This window comes from Austrofundulus limnaeus, unplaced genomic scaffold, assembly GCF_001266775.1.
Source record: "Austrofundulus limnaeus strain Quisiro unplaced genomic scaffold, Austrofundulus_limnaeus-1.0 Scaffold875, whole genome shotgun sequence".
NCBI lineage: Eukaryota > Metazoa > Chordata > Actinopteri > Cyprinodontiformes > Rivulidae > Austrofundulus > Austrofundulus limnaeus.
The window spans coordinates 8,786-25,155 of record NW_013953277.1 but is presented as its reverse complement, the minus strand read 5'-3'; the positions used below and the strand labels follow the sequence as shown (position 1 = coordinate 25,155).

The window sequence follows — 16,370 nt, the reverse complement described above, 5'->3', positions numbered from 1 at the left end:
GAAGCACACTACATATTTTAACAATTTATTTTGCCAACTGTATTAAACACTGACTGGAAAAATGTGTATTTCTCCTACATGAAACATAACAGAAATTTAATAGGTTATTGAATGAGGAAAATAGATTAAAATAGAATATAATTTTTAGATGTAAAACTATTAATTTATTATAATTAGAATTTATTTACATTTAACATTTATTTTTTCTCTCTAATTCTTTACTTTTTGTTTCATTCTTGTTGGTTCTGTTTGACTAAAACATTTTTCTGACCCAATAAAAACAGTTCTGAATGTCTCCCCCCTCCCCCGCACGCACTTCCCCCTCGCGACGTGGCGCACATCAAATCAGATGTCTTTTAAAAAGAATAAATTTTGCATATTCTTTTTATCATATCTTCAGATCTACTTGGCCTAAAAACACGATTTAAAAACTGGTTTAAAGTTCGAAGTCTCTGCTTTTTACTCGAGAGTGAGAGAGGGCGTCTCTTTGCAGGCCGAGTTTTTTTCTTTCTTCCTAAACTTTATTTAGGTCAGCCAGCATTGACAACGCTCTGTGGGTGACGTAATCGGCTCCGCGACATGGCAAGGGACGCATAAATCCCGTGACACAACGAATCAATAATGAATTTCGTTGCCAACGCTTTTAATAATCGATTTTTATCGATTTTTATCGATTTTATCGATTCGTTGTTGCAGCCCTACTTTTAATGTGTTCTGGGTCTTGGGCAAAAGAGTATAACATTAAAACATGATATAAAACTCAAAAAAGTTGATTTTACATGGTATTGCCCCTTTAAATAAATTTACTTCAATGAAATGACTTCATGTGGTTCTGAAAACATTACAGTAATTATGTCTTCATAATATTGATTAAACCAAACAGAATACAATTCCACAAAAAGATCTCATTAAAAACAACTGAAATATCACATTTACAAAGTCATTCAGACATTTTGCAAGAACACATGAAATCTAAGTCAGGTTCCTTCCATTCCTCTGCATTTCTGCTGAAAGGCTCTTAGACTCCGGCTCAGTCTACCGGTGTTAAATTTAATTGATTGGACATTATTTGGAAAGGCACACACTTCTTTACAGAAGGGCTCATAGCTGACAATACATATTAGAGCAAAAATCAAACCATAATGTTAAAAGAGCCACCAACACCATCCCAAAAGTGAAGCACAGTAGTGGTAGCATCATGTAGAGATGTTTGTCAGCAGTAACTGTCCCTACAAAGCTCAGAAACAAGATTGTTACAAAATTCAGATCTGGACACTAGTCAATGTTATATCCTCAATAAAACCAGTTCCACAGAGCTCAGGACCTCAGACTGGGACACAGATTCACCTTCCAACATGATAATGACCCAAAGCACATGGGAAACACATCAGACTGACTTAGGACATCTTTAAGGGTCTTGGAATAAATCTCGACTTAAATCCTGTCAAACTTTTTGGGAGATACCTGAAATTAGCAATCCACCGGTAATCCCCATTCTCTTTTAAAGAACATGCTAAAAATCTTCTAATCCAGGTGTACAGTACTTGGTTTGTTGAGGCTATACCTGCTGATGGAGGTGTTTCAACTCAGTGCTAAGTAAGGACTCCGAATGCATAAACAATTAAACACCTTTATTTATCCTTATTCCATAACAATTGTACAAAAACAAAAATGCAACAAAAATCAATGAATACTAACAATCATGGTCAGTGGTTCAGCAGCAGTTCGTTCATGTCCTGCCCTCATTGTGGAGCCAGAGTACTGGATTATAATGTGTTTGTTGTGTTTTAATCCTCAACTCTCCATTAGCAGTGAGTTTACACACACACACTGTGTGAACACAGACACATGCACACACACTCTCTAATATCAAATTATATCAAACCATCATCAGGGATTAAAGGGGGCTGATGTTGGCAGATTTATCCTTGATTTGCTTTTTCCCATGTTTTGCATTCTTGCTTTCCAAAGCATGAAATATCTTAGTTATTTTTTTGTTTGTTTGTATGTTTGTTTTTTGTTTAATTTGTTGTTTATATGTTTTTTTACCAAGTGCTGTTTTTGAGGCAAAATCAGATTTGTCATGTTCAGACTGTCATGAAAAAATCCAACATCTTCTGCCTCCATTTTGAAAAATAATGGTAAAAAAACAAATAATCAATCCCTGACATGCAGTTAATGCAGTTCAAATTAAAATTGAATGTGCAAATAGAAATTAAGTGGTTTTAATTATGTTTTATATGGTTCTGAAATAAAAGCATTACATATTTATATTTTTGTTTTTAGTTTTATTCCCATAGAAAAGCATGGATAAGAGGACCATTGAAATACTGGGTGAAATAAGCAATATCGATAAGAGTAGTGGTATCGATAACATCTTCAAAATACCAATCCCTAATCACAACCTTGCAGTCCCCAATCTCACTCAGATTACCTCTTCTACACAGAATTTAGTCTACCTGCTTACTCCTGCCTCCACTCCTCCAGGTTCCTATGTTCCTTCCTGTTTTGAACATAGGTGATAACTGTAGCCATTTCCATCCTCTTGGTAAAATTCACCACATCTGTCCTTCCTGGTTCCTTTTCTTGACACCAAAATGTGTGTTGCATAAGCTAAAACTTTTTATTGAACAAAGAAATTCTGCAGAAAAGGAAACAGACCTTAGTTTAAATTTAATTTGAGAGCAGCTCCAATGTTGCATCTCATTGCTCTGTTATGAAACTCCTTTTCTGCACGACTCGTTGGGCTTGATTTGAGTGTCCTGATGTGAATCACAACATGCACTCACGTGACCCAGTAACATCACCAGTCCCAGAAGTACTTCCATTATTCAGTAACTGAGAGGCTTCATCAGGAAAAACTTTTTCTTAAATTTAAATCGGACTAAAGTGAAGAAATTAACACATTTTATTGTAAATCTGTGACCTAAATATTGGTTGAAATTATGTCAAATTTTCTCACCAGGGGGCGGGACAATGAATAAACTTCATTACATTACTAATTTCCTACTCTCCAATTTTGAGTTCTATCCTTAACAACAGAATTTTGAAACAAGAAAACCCTGTCGTCTTTGTAGTTTTATAACTCAGACAAACATCATTCAGTATTTAAACAGCTCACATAAAGTAGGACTTTACTTGATTAAACATCTTGATGTTTTTAACATATTTTACACAAAGTTTAACTTTTGATTATGGAATATTTTACCACAGTGTTCAATTTTGAGTGTGATGAAGTCACACACTAAATTTTGAGCTGTCTAAATGTTCTAAGATTTTTGAAAACAAACATTTTTTACTCTCTTTACTCTTCTTATGCAGTTTATACAACAAAATGTATATTTGTTTTATAACCCTTCATGTTTCTCACTCCTGTAAAACTTAAGATATTCTCTCAAATCTCTTCAGTGTGTGCACATCATCTTCCGTAATGCAACACTTTAGAGTCTGTAGGAACTTGATAAAGCGCTGGACAAGTTCAGGCCATTTACTATTTATATCTGAGGTTTGATTTATTCTTAAAGCAAATCATCTGTTTAACTTGTCATATTTCCTAAATTAGGCACTATAGATGCATAAAACTTAACATGTCCCTCCATCCGTCAGTTTTCTTCCACTTATCCAGGGTCGGGTCGTGGAGGCAGAGACCCAGACTTCCCTCTCTTCAGCCACTTGGGCCAGCTCCTCTTGGGGAACTCCAAGGCATTCCCTGGCCAGCTGAGAAACAAAGTCCCTCCAGCGTGTCCTGGGTCTTCCTCTGGGCCTCCTCCCAGTGAGACAGGCCCGGAACACCTCACCAGGGAGGCATCCAGGAGGCATCCTAACTAGATCCCCGAGCCACGTCAACTGGCTCCTCTTGACGTGGAGGAGCAGCGGCTCTACTTGGAGTCCCTCCCAGATGACAGAACTTCTCACCCTATCTCTAAAGCCGGGTACACACGGGATGCATTTTGAGCAGCCAAAACAGCTAGTTTACATGCAAAGTCTATGGTGGACGCGCATCTAGGAGCAGCGTGGCACGTTTTGCCAGTATAGCGTGGCGCGCAATGTAGCAGTAGGATGCGGCAGAGCATTTTCCGTGCATGCAATGCGTCCAAAGCAGCCGCTTCTCGAGTTCAAACTGCTCGACGTGCCGCAGCAACCAGAGAGAATAATTTTTCCCCGTGACAGTTTCCTGAACCCGAAACAGACGGACAGGAGCTCTGAAGCTGAAATCAACTGTCTGCAGCTGGTGTTCTGGCTGGGGATATCAGCATCAATGTGGGTCAGCGGCTTGTTAAACTGATGGTGGTGTTAAACTGGGCTCGGGACAAAAAAAAAGTCTGTCAGCTCGCAGCTCCTGGAGTGGTGAATATCACCGAACAAACCGCCTCTAAATTATCTGGTGTGCGCAACATTCACTTGCTCTTTAGTAAATAAAGCAAAGCCATTTTCTTTATTTTATCTTTATTTCACTCATCATTAAAGACAGACCAGAAAAACCCAAGATGCTCCTCCCTATTCAGTCTGCTGCTGCGTTCACACCGAACGCATTTCAATGAGTCCAACTTGAGGCATTGGGTGCATTTTTGCTGCTCAAAACGCGTTTGGTGTGAACTCGGCTTAAGGAAGAGCCCTGTGGAGGAAACTCTTTTCGGCCACTTGTATCCGCGAGTTTGTTCTTTTGGTCACTACCCAAAGCTCGTGACCATAGATGAGGGTAGGAATGTAGACCGACCGGTAAAGCAAGAGCTAAGCCAAAAGGCAAATCGGTACAGCGCCCGCATCACTGCAGAGGCAGCACCAATCCGCCTATCGATCTCCCGCTCTATTCCTCACTCATTTGTGAACAACACCCCCAGATACTTAAACTCCTCCACTTAACATGTTACATAACTCAACGTGTGTTGACCAAATGCTTCTGTGTTTGTTTGAGACTTAATCCCCCCTCTATTATTTTATTTCTGCCTGTCTTATTAACAGTGCTGTCCAAAAGCAACAGAAACAGTTGTGTGTACTGTGTAGTAGCTGTGTACTATGACCCTAATGAGCCACTGGCAGCAGCTTAATTATTTCTTTTCATCTTTCTTATTCCACTTCTTATATGGCTCGTACACCAGAACATCCACATTTTGTCAGCTTAGATTATTACAAAGAATGGTTCCAAATTAATATTGAGCTATAGAGAAGAAAGATTGTTGCTTAGAGTTTCAGGAAGTAGCTGCAACGCACTCGTCAACAATTCTTCAGAATTGTTCTTGTTTTATTTCTTCTTGGTTCCTCTTCTTTGTTTCCATTGGACCCTCCTGCCTGGGGCAAACACACCACTCTCTGGATGTTTGACAATAATTATGTGTCAACATCCGTGCCATTGTTTTGTTTTTAAACATTATCTTATGACCAACACCTCACGGCACTGTTATTGTGACAACGCTCAACGCCTTTGATTGAGGACACCCCAGAGCGTTGGCTTTCGACATTTTAAGAAATTCAGTGTGACACTCAGTGTGACTTGGATTTGCCCACAGAAGCTTTCATTGACCCATCAATCTGTTCTTGGCTTGTTCAACTCGCCTAGGGAACCAAAATGCCTAGAGCCAGCACTGCAGGTTAGGCTAGATTATTGCAACACCTTGCTTCTTTAATTTTCAGTAGTTCTTTTATAGGTTTGCTGCTGTGTTTGGGTTCTTTATTCTGTTGCCACATGACCCAGTTTGGTCCAAGCTTCAGCTGTCAGACAGATGGTCTCACATTTGACTGTAGAATCCTTTGGTCTACAGAGGAGTTCATAGTCGACTCAAAGACTGCCAGATGCGCAATATCCTATGACTGCGAAACAAGCCCAAACCACCAGTCCTTCTCTGCCATGCTAGGCATTTAATATGAGCATCAAGAAGTTTCAGCTGATGCTTTTTGTCCCCTGCATGACATGTTTCCTCACAGTTTGTTTTGTTATAATTCTGAATAAATGGGTCCAAACTATGACACCTCCACTATTACTGATAAGAGGGAATTCACACATAAACCAGAGGTGCCCAAAGTGGGGCCTGTCAATTGTAATCACCTGTCATCCTATGTAGAAACACTGGGCCTCGTGCAAGAACATGTTCGTGTTCTTATCCTAAATTTCTCTTACTTTTGTTCGTACGAAGGGTTTGTACGAACATGCCACGTCAGATTCAACAAACTCTTCTATCTTCAGGAAAAGTGTGTAAATGAGCTGCGTAATTTCCACCTGTTCGTATCCAGCTGCTCGTGCACGCGAGAGGAGATTAGCATAATTACCATCCCAAAAACACTATATAAGGCTATGTTTCCTGCCTCAGATATCAGGAAGTGTCCATTCATGAAAATGACAGCGAAAATTAAAAAGAAGAACTTTACGAGTTCAGAGATTGAAGTCCGTCTGTCAGAGATCCAGAAAAGAAAATCTGTCATTTTAGCAGGTCAGCTGTGGAATAAAAAGAGCTGCTAAAAGTATAAACAACTGTGTTAAATCATTTTCATTTATTCAGAAGCCGCAGCGCTGCGCACCGTGGATAGAACAGGTGGAATTTACGCAGCTCATTTACACACTTTACACACTTTTCCTGAAGATAGAAGTGTTTGTTGAATCTGACGTGACATGTTCGTACGAACCCTTCATACGAACAAAAGTAAGAGAAATTTAGGATAAGAATACGAACATGTTCTTGCATGAGGCCCATTGGCTATATAATTGGCTGTAGTGCAGATAGTCTTCACTCATGGTGCATATTTTATCTTTGAATTATATTAAGATTAAACAAGAAATACAAGTAACTGCAAGACATTTAGATTAGATTTAACCACACATGTAGATTTGCACAATTTGAGACCACAATTATTCATCCATTTATGAAATGTCCCATGAGCCATTGTTGCCCAAACGTACGTCAAATGTTCTTCAAGTGCACGGGCTAAAAAAACAAACAAAAAACAAAAAAATGTGGGCCACCACAATGGCTGCTAGCCTAATCATAGAAACACAAAAGGACATTACTTGCATTTGGTTAGGATTAGAGTTAAACTTTTTATTTCATTTGGCCCACAACCCTTAGATAGTGTTTCATTTTGGCATTCTTTTGAAAAAAGGTTGGCCAGACTTCCTCTTTCTCCAAACTTCTTATTTATACCAAATAGTTTAGTTTTCTTGTGTTTTTTCCAAAATATTTTTCAGGCTTGTTGATTTTATCTAAAGACCGCTTCATTCAGGATGACAACTTTGTGAAGGTATGACAAAAGATTTATTAAAATGTTGCTGAGTTGCAGAAAAATTGGAAAACCTCTTTCACCGTGATACAACACGATTCTACTTCACTTGAAGTACACACTAAACAGAAGTTGTACTTTTTTATCATCACTGAGATTTCTTCCTACACCTTTATTGCTTCCAAATAAACCCATGATTGCACCATGTCTTTGACCCTGACATCACGCTCAGACCAGACACCACACCAACACAATGCTGCTACCATAGGTATATAATATATATAGGTACATCTGACCGTCACCCATGGCCTGTTTGTTTATATTGTTGCAAAGTTGTCATCCAGTGTGAAGAGTAATTAACATTCTGCAGATTAGCTGCAGTTTTTGTTTTGTATTTAGGTCTATCTTCAAGTGTTGCATAAAGAGTGTCTGCTTTGTTGGTTTATTACCTCTGAGAAGACATCCAGTTCTTTAGTAATGACAGAGTATCCTCTTTCAAACCAACTGCTGAATATAAAGTTTTACAGATTGAGAGATTTTGTTCTAGTTATTTATTGTCTATTTTAAACACATTTATTTTGGAAAATTTAATTATGTTTGAGGTCATAATAGAGTACATTTTTAAATGGTAATGGTGTGTTTAGAATCATTTTCAGTGTCTTATTTGGTCTCAATTCATGTCTAAGGAGTTATTGATATGCTTACTGTATCAATTAAACCAAAAGCAGTCAAGTCCTTCTGATTAAATCAGTCTGGACATTTTGATCATGCTGCTGTCACAAAAAAAAACTGCCCTCAACCTGTAATGCTACGTGTGGTCTCATGTCTTTGCGTGTCACACGTCATGTTGTCAGATCTCATTAAAACATTCTTTCTTGCTGAAGTGCCTTCCAACAAAATGCCAAACCATTACCAGCTCCACAGGTGTTCCTCTGGAGGCAACTCTGCAGTGGGACAAAAATAACGGACAGCGTCTTGAGAAAGGAGTTAAAGAGAAGACACTGTTACTGGTCGTCTTTGCAACAAATAGAAACACACAAGATTTTAACTGTTCTCCAAAGGCTTTTGGGCATTTCCGTAAAACCAGTTTTTATGAGAAGTAATGATTTGTCTTGATCCTGTTTTTGTTTGTTTCCTCTGCTCCGTGTGTTTCTACAGTTTGTGCGGGGTCGTACCAGGTCTCAGCAATGTGCTGCTGCCTCGAATGAACCCGTTTGTCCTGATTAACCTGGCAGGAGCTCTGTCCCTCAGCATCACCTACATGCTAATAGAGATCAAGTAAGGATTATTCTCTCTGTCCTAGAAATCTCCCCAAACCTTCCACGAAACTGCTACACTGACTCTAGAGTTGCTTTTTTTTTTTAAATTGGGGCTTTAAAGGCTTGTGATCCACAACTCCACTAAAACAAAAATGTTTCCTGAGAAGTTCCAGAATGAACAGGATTTATAAAATTGGGAAATTCAATGGTTTAAGGGATCTGTAACTTATTTTTTCTGCTCTTTACGTTCTGATGATTAAACATTTTGAACCTGTGTTTTATGTTTAGTAACTACAATGCTGTGGATACGGCATCGGCCATCGCCATTGCCCTCATGACCTTTGGCACAATGTATCCTATGAGCGTGTACAGTGGTAAAGTTCTGCTGCAGGTGAGATGAACACCTCTGTTCCCCCTGAACCCACCTTTGGTGCTTGTGTGATTACTAATGTTGTTCTCATGCACAGACCACACCGTCCCACATCATCGGTCAGCTCGACAAACTTCTCAGAGAGGTGAGAGGAGAAACAAAGATTTATCTGAAGTTTAGCTCATCATGTTTCATGTTAAACATTATTATTGTAATCTTGTCCAAATTACTTTTTGAGAAACAGAACCATGTTTTTTTTTTTATCTTTATTCACGCTGACTGTGTTCCAATCAGGTGTCAACCCTGGATGGAGTTCTGGAGGTTCGAAACGAGCACTTCTGGACTGTTGGTTTTGGATCTTTGGTACGTTTATGAACAGATTTAACTTTTTTTAAAAAAGTTTTGTTTTAACTTTAAAAATGGTGCCAATGCACTATATTTAAACCAGTAACACTCCAGTAAGTTCAGACTCTGATCCAGATCCTGACCACACAATAATTCAGTCTTGACCCATCCTACATGTTATTGTAGTAATGCATTGGTTCAGCACAATTTTTATTATATTTACGAAATGTTTTGGGACACTGGGAGCCAGTACATGTGGTGCCTTAGGTTTAAGCTGTGAATGACAGAAACACCTTCTTTTCCAAAGGAACAGGCAGGTAAGTGATGGCAGACAGTGTAAAGTTTCACACTATTTTACATTTTTGACTGTTTTAACTGCAGTTTTTATCAAAACCATTTTGATGTTAGTCATTTTGCCTTAAAGTTCAATTTGTTTCATTTATTTATTGTTGCGTGATCTTTAAAAATAAGATCTGGATCTTAGTTTGAGATCTCCTGTCTTATGGGTTTCTTTTAAATCCTTCCACTGTAGTCAAGCTCAGAAGCTTCTTGATGTCAAATGTATATTTAAATGGTCATATTTCCTATATAAAACACTGTAGATAAATATAAATTTACACATTCCCACAAGAGGTTTTTGCCCCATGCAGTTCTTTTTTTCCAGCCATTTCCATAAATCTTGTAAATTTGTAATAATTTTGTCCTGATTAGAGCTTTTATGTTCAGGAAAGCTGAATAAAAGTCTCTGTTGGATTCTAGATTTTAAAAAAAAGTTAAAGGTGATAATGTGATTCTAACCTGAAGTTTCAAAATAAAGCTCAGTGATACCCTTCAAAATAAGAGTCTATCTCTGTCATAGCTTAGTTTGTAACAAAATGAAATCCCAAGCTACTGCTGGGCTTTATAGAAGAAAGGTTGATAGATGTTGAAATTTCAGGCTGTAGTACACCTCAACATTCGTGCAAAATTTTTATTTATTTATTTATTTTTGCTTTTTTGTTCTCCGATTCTCCTCCTCCCTCCGTCCTGTGTCTCATTCATTTGTCTTCGTCATTTATCAGATCAGAGCTCAAGCTGCAGGAGTTTGTTCACCCACTTGAAAACAAGGAACAAGTCATTCATGCGGAGATTCTCTCTGCTCGCCTTCCAAAGATTTGTGAGAGAACAATGTTACCACTGAGTCAGTTGGGATATTGTCATATGTGTTTAAAAACAACCACAGCTGGGTTTCACATCGCCAGAACAGGTCCGGGAAACACAAGCAAACACAAATATCTTACATTGAAGTTGTGAAAACTTCCTTTATTTTTGGAAAATCTGTTTTCTGGAACATTTTTTCCCCCGAAAATAGCTTGTCACAGTCAAAAAGAAGATAATCCCAGAGCAACAGTAATAATTAACAAGAAGACAAACTATTAGACTGAGAATTTAATTTTTTATTTGACATGATTTTAGCTTCTGAGCTTGAAGCACAAATAAAGCTGCTGTCAGAGACATTTTATTCTAAACATTTTAATCCCATTGGATGTTTCAGGCTCAGCGTTAGAGCTACTGCAGTTCCCTCTGCTGCCTCCAGGTGGACCAGCATCCTTTGTTTATGTTTGTTTACTCTGCTTCTGTTTTTATTGTTTGTATGTGTTATCGATGCCCCGTCCCTCGTTGTTGTCATGTGTGATGTTGCTGCAGTTACACAAGTGCTCGTTGTTGGCCCACTACAAACAGAGCAGCTGTCCAAACTGATTTGACCCTCTGACTGCACTCCTGCCCTTCGGGCCGACTCGCTCGCGCTCTCTGTGCTTCTGTCCTTTCTATGTCTCAGTGTTCCCATTAGGACAGAAAAACAAGGAACAAAGACATCACATGGGTGTTTTAAGGTCAAACTTTGAAGTTAAAGGTTGACATAAATGTGCTCTTTTAGATGAAAAACTCTGAACCATTTAAATTTGCTGAATTTTAAATAAACATGATGAATAAAAGAAATGCTTTTAACTTAAAATGTTCACACTCCTTCACCCAGTTAGTTTCATCTGTTCATCCTTATTTACAGTCACAGGATAAAGAAAATCTCCAATTTTTCTGTTCTTGGATTTTTTTTCAATCAGGAATTATTAACGAATAATCATTTTTACCAGTTTCTAACCTCAACTGTACAACATCAAACATGAGATTCCATCATATCTTTATTTATTAAGCACAAAGTAAACAAAGATGCAATAGTTGTTTGTGAAAAACAAAGTCCACCCCAGGATCCAGTAGCTTTTAGCAGCAATAACTTTCAGTAATGGCATTTGTAGGACTCAGTTTCTCACGATTGTTTAGAAATTTAGTCCCTCTCTTCTTTCCAACATAGCTTCCGTTCTGTTGTAGATTTGTTTTTATTTTATTTTGTTTTGTTTGTTTTTGTTTTTAAAAAGATTAAATTGTTTTGGGGATAATTATTCTGTTGCATCATGACCCAGTTCAATCCAGGCTTCAGCTGTCAGACAGATGGCCTCATGTCTGACTCTAGAATCTTTTGGTCTACAGAGGAGTTCGTGGTTGACTCAATGACTGCAGAGTGTCCAGGTCCTGTGGCTCCCAAAACAAAACAAACTGTCAGCCCTCCACCATCATGCTGGACAGTTGGTACAAAATATTTATGCTAACATCTGTCCAAAGAACACTATTCCAAAAGTCTTGTATATTCAGACTAATCTTTTGGAAACCCAAGTTGTGCTGCCATGTTCTTTTAAGAGAGGAGATTTTCTCATGCTAGCCTTCTAAATAAGTCATACATTTTAGTCTTGTTCTAATTCTAATTGTCCTGTTATGAGTTAACTTTTAACCTGCTAACTTGAGATGGAGGTCCTGGGTTTGTGTGTCATTTCTGAGCATTGCATGGGCTGACCTTGGAGTCACTTTGCTACAACATCCACTACTCACTCCTTGGAAGTGATGTGAAGCTTCAAGTAGAGAAGTATAAGTGTCTCTGGGGTTTTTTTATGAGTGAGGGATGAATGGGCTGTGAGATCAACAGATCAGTGAGACTTTCACAGTATTGAATATTGTGTGATGGCCCTTTGTGGCAAAGCTTTTTGTTCACTGGTCTATCTACGTTCCCCACCTTCACCTGTAGTCACGGATTTTGGGTAGTGACCAAAAGAATGCAAACACAGGTCTGTCTATCTCAGGCTGCATTCTTCCCTCACTGGTGAACTTCTCCACATGAGGCAGCGTCTCATTCCCTTCCTGGAGAGCTTGGAAGAGCAAATAAATACACGAGAACAGTGATGAGGATGAGGGATCCACCCTTTTCTGAATGAGGACCATGGCCTCGAAATTGGAGGTGTTGATCTTCATCCCAGCTGTTCAAACTCCAGTAGCTGAAGATCACAGCCATTGACACCACCATGAGCACATCATCTGCAAATAGCAGAGACAGAATCCTGCAGTCACCAAACCAGACGTCTTCCGCAACTTGGGTGCATTAAAAAAATCCTGTCCATGAATATTAACAGATTCTTTGACAACCAGAAACTAACCCTATAACTTTGAAGAGGTTCAACTCATTTCCAGTAATATGAACCAGTCTCTCACCTGTTGTAAAGAAACTAAATGGCTTGTACCAAAATTCCCCCAATACGCTTACTCAGGGTATCTGACGGGGTCTTTTGGTACAAGCCACAAGTTACAGGCTACTCAGGTACCCTCAGTAAGGGGATTGGGAGTCTTCTTCAAATCAACACAGGTAGACTGATTGGGCAAACTCCCGTGCTCCCTTAAAGACTCTAGCAAGGGTCAATAATTATCCAGTGTCCCATCTTTTTGAAAATGGAACCATCCAAATCTGCTAATTCAGTAACACTGCCCCTGGTGTCCTTGGAATGTTGCTAAAGCGTGTCAACCAAGACAGACCAGCAACATTTAGAGCCCTAAGAATCTCAGGGTGAATCTCTGAGCTTTTTAACTACCTCTGCAACCTCAGCCTTATTTATGATTGGACCATTTTCAAACCCCTGAACTCAGCTTCCTCCCTGAAAGGTGTACTGTTGTGAGAGAAAAGGTCCTTGAAACATTTCTTCCACTGCCTGATGATCAGGTCAATAGCATTCCACCTCCCTTTCAATTAGGAAAAAGATTTAAATATAATGTTTTTATAGTGTATTGTTATTATAATGGTAATAAGAGTGGTCTATTTGTCTTTTAAAGTTGAAGAACTCTTGTGTACTTGTGTTTCAGGCTGGCTCTGCCCATGTTCGGATCCGCCGGGATGCCAACGAACAGCTGGTCCTGGCCCATGTTACCAACCGCCTGCTGCCGCTCGTGTCCACACTGACGGTGCAGATCTTTAAAGATGACTGGACCCGACCTCTTCTGAGCGGCACTCTGTCCTCCCCATCCGCTGCATCTTCCCAGCTACCTAATGAGGGCTACTCCTCATCCTCTTTCCCTCCGGCTCTGTTCCCCTCAGTTGGAGGAGAATTCGACCCGCTGACCTCGACCCCCTCCAAACCCAGCAGCCCCCCTCCAGAGTTCTCGTTTGACACTCCAGGGAGGAATGTTCAGCCGCTGGTGATGCCCGCTCCGGGTCACCCCGCCCACCACCCCTACGGAGGCCTGGGCCTCACCTATGGATCGGCGCCATACACGGGGATGCTGGGTCAGGGTCTGATGCGACCAGGGGTGGGACTGGGACTCGGTGTGCAGGGTCTGGGGGCCGGGTTTGGACTCGCTTCATCTCAGAGCTACAGGACTCCGTTTGGAGGCCCAACGGGCCCACTACAGTTTGGAACCGGCAACCCCACATCCTTTCAATTACAGAACAGACAGTATCGACCCTAACGGTTTTAAAATGGGTCAAAAACTGAAACTGAAGGTGAAAATTTGGAAAGTTGGAGCTTTTGAAGGCACAACGACAGCAGAGTGTAGTATTTATCTAACAGTGGAGTGGGACCAACAGTTTAGTTTTCAGATCATTTTTATCATGATTTTGGGAAACATTTATAAAACAGACCACGAGATCTTACAGTTTTGTCACATTAGAGGCAATTAAGTTATCCATTATCATTAAACAAGACAGCAGGGGAAGACTGTTTCTCTTTTAAATAAGAGATAAGAAAATATCCTAAACATAAAACATATTTTCAAACTATAGTGCGAGTAATTTAAAAATTATAAAGTTTAATGAGTTTATTTCAATAAATTTGTCATAAAAATGCTTCAAGTCCAAACTTCAGACAAGAAAAAATTTCTTTTTTTTTTCATTTAATGAGTCTAAATAGAGGGTGAAACAAATTATTATCCATCGATTAAAACAACTATAATTCTTTTGTCCATGTCTGTCTGTTAGCCACAAACCTCATGGAATAATACCCATCTTAAAACTCAAAAACTAATAATTAGAATTACATCTACAACTGATTGTCTTCTGCTCAGCTCAATTTAAGATGGAGACTGCTCATGATTACCCTTAGTCAACACAAAAATGTCTTTAGTTCAGTCATTTTTACATATATTGGCCTCCAGTTTGGTGTGGCAGCAGCTGAGCATCATTCCCAACACATAACTCTACTGTCAAAAAAAATTTAAAAATAGCTATAACGCCATCTTTTCTTAGCATAAGATGAACTCTGGCATTAATGCATTCCTTCAAAGAACGCTAGGCCTTTGTTTTAAAAGGAATCATCCTATTACAGCACACATGTAATATTAAGATCTCTGCAGTTTATTTCAAACAAAGTTTAAAGTCATAGGAAAACCTTTTTTTAATATCTCAATATTTTGTTGGGCAATTTTCATTGAAATGTGGGGAAAAATGAAACTTGTTTCTTTCAGATTTAGTATGTTTTTCTTTGTCTCAACTCAAGCTCGCTGAATGTTTTTTTTTGTCTCGTATCCAAGTGTTTTGTTTGTTTTAGGTAATCATTGGGGAAAACAAATAAGTGCATCAACCCGTTCATTAAATGTTTGTTTAGTTTGTGAGCTGCAGAGCTGCGTTGTTACGGTCAGTCCTCATCAGCTCTGAAATATTGTGTTTATTTGACATGATCGACTGTTTATTAAAAACGGGTCCTAAAGTTTTATCTGTGACTGGTTTCTGCACAAGGACGGCTGAGACTGAAAATGATTCCTGGTTTTTCAGACTCTTAGTTGAATATTGTTATATTTGACTAAAAACAAAAAGTTTGACAAAACTTACTGGAAGGCAAACAACAACAACAAAAAAAGATGGAAACAGAAATACATGAAGTGGAACCAAATACCAGAACATTTAGCTACTAAACTTCCATCAGATGAATCATTTTTAATAAAATAAATCTGAAATAAGTTACTGAAACTGTATAAACCCTTTAAACTTCACAAAATACATCTCACAATACCAAACTGGTTTTGTACAAAAGAAACAAAAAAAAAGTTATTAATCAGAACCTACATCTGCACAGAACCTTCTTCCTTGTTTGTGGTCTGACAAAGAAAAGAGAAATGAAAAGTGTTTCAGCATTTCTTCATTGAAAACTCCTCTTCTGCGACTCTGTCAGCTTCTGCTGGAAAAGAGAAGAACTGGGAGAAGTTCCTTGTGTTTGTCTTCTCACGTTGTGCAGACAAACAGGAAAACCCTCAATGAGAAACAGTGACAATAAAACCTGCTGTCGTTCAGTTTTGGTTTCTGTTCATTTCGCCTGCTGCCATGGAGTGAAGGTGTGTTTATTTGAGTGTCAGCAAAATATTTCACAAACCACTTGGAACTTATCTACAACTGAGAAACTTTTGGAATCAAACTGGTTAAAAATGGGCTCCACTGTCAATTATTTATATATAAAATCACAAGGATTTCATTAATAATGACCCCCGCACGCAAAGTGGTTAATTTATTTGTTTTATTTTATTTTCAGTGATTTTTGGTCAACCGTAGCACAAAAACGGCTGCACCAATCAACATGAAATTTGTCAGGACTGTAGATGAGTCTGACCTACACTGCACCAGCCAACGTTTTACCATAGACCCCATATTTGAGGAGGGGGCTCCTTTCAAGGAGAGTGTGTCTGAACATGCAAAAACGCTTATAACTCAGAAACTGTGCTCTACCCATCAGGCCCACCAGTCAGTGCCCCCAGACCCCCAGTTTATCTGAAAAAGGGGTATCTGGACATACAAAAATGGTTATAGCTCAAAAACTATTAAATATAGAAGCTTCAGATTTTCTTTG

The 16,370-nt window shown here is 38.9% G+C and overlaps 1 protein-coding gene across 1 annotated transcript in view; it reads left to right on the top strand.

Annotated features, from left to right (window-relative positions):
• Window positions 1-15,819, top strand: part of slc30a6 (solute carrier family 30 member 6) — a 63,801-nt gene extending 47,982 nt beyond the window's left edge. The window contains exons 11-15 of the mRNA XM_014029257.1: window positions 8,368-8,487; window positions 8,757-8,859; window positions 8,936-8,983; window positions 9,133-9,201; window positions 13,402-15,819. Of these exons, the coding sequence (XP_013884711.1) occupies window positions 8,368-8,487; window positions 8,757-8,859; window positions 8,936-8,983; window positions 9,133-9,201; window positions 13,402-14,004 (943 nt within the window). The 3' untranslated portion in view covers window positions 14,005-15,819. The remainder of the gene's footprint in view (window positions 1-8,367; window positions 8,488-8,756; window positions 8,860-8,935; window positions 8,984-9,132; window positions 9,202-13,401) is intronic.
• The last annotated feature ends 551 nt before the right edge of the window (window positions 15,820-16,370 follow it).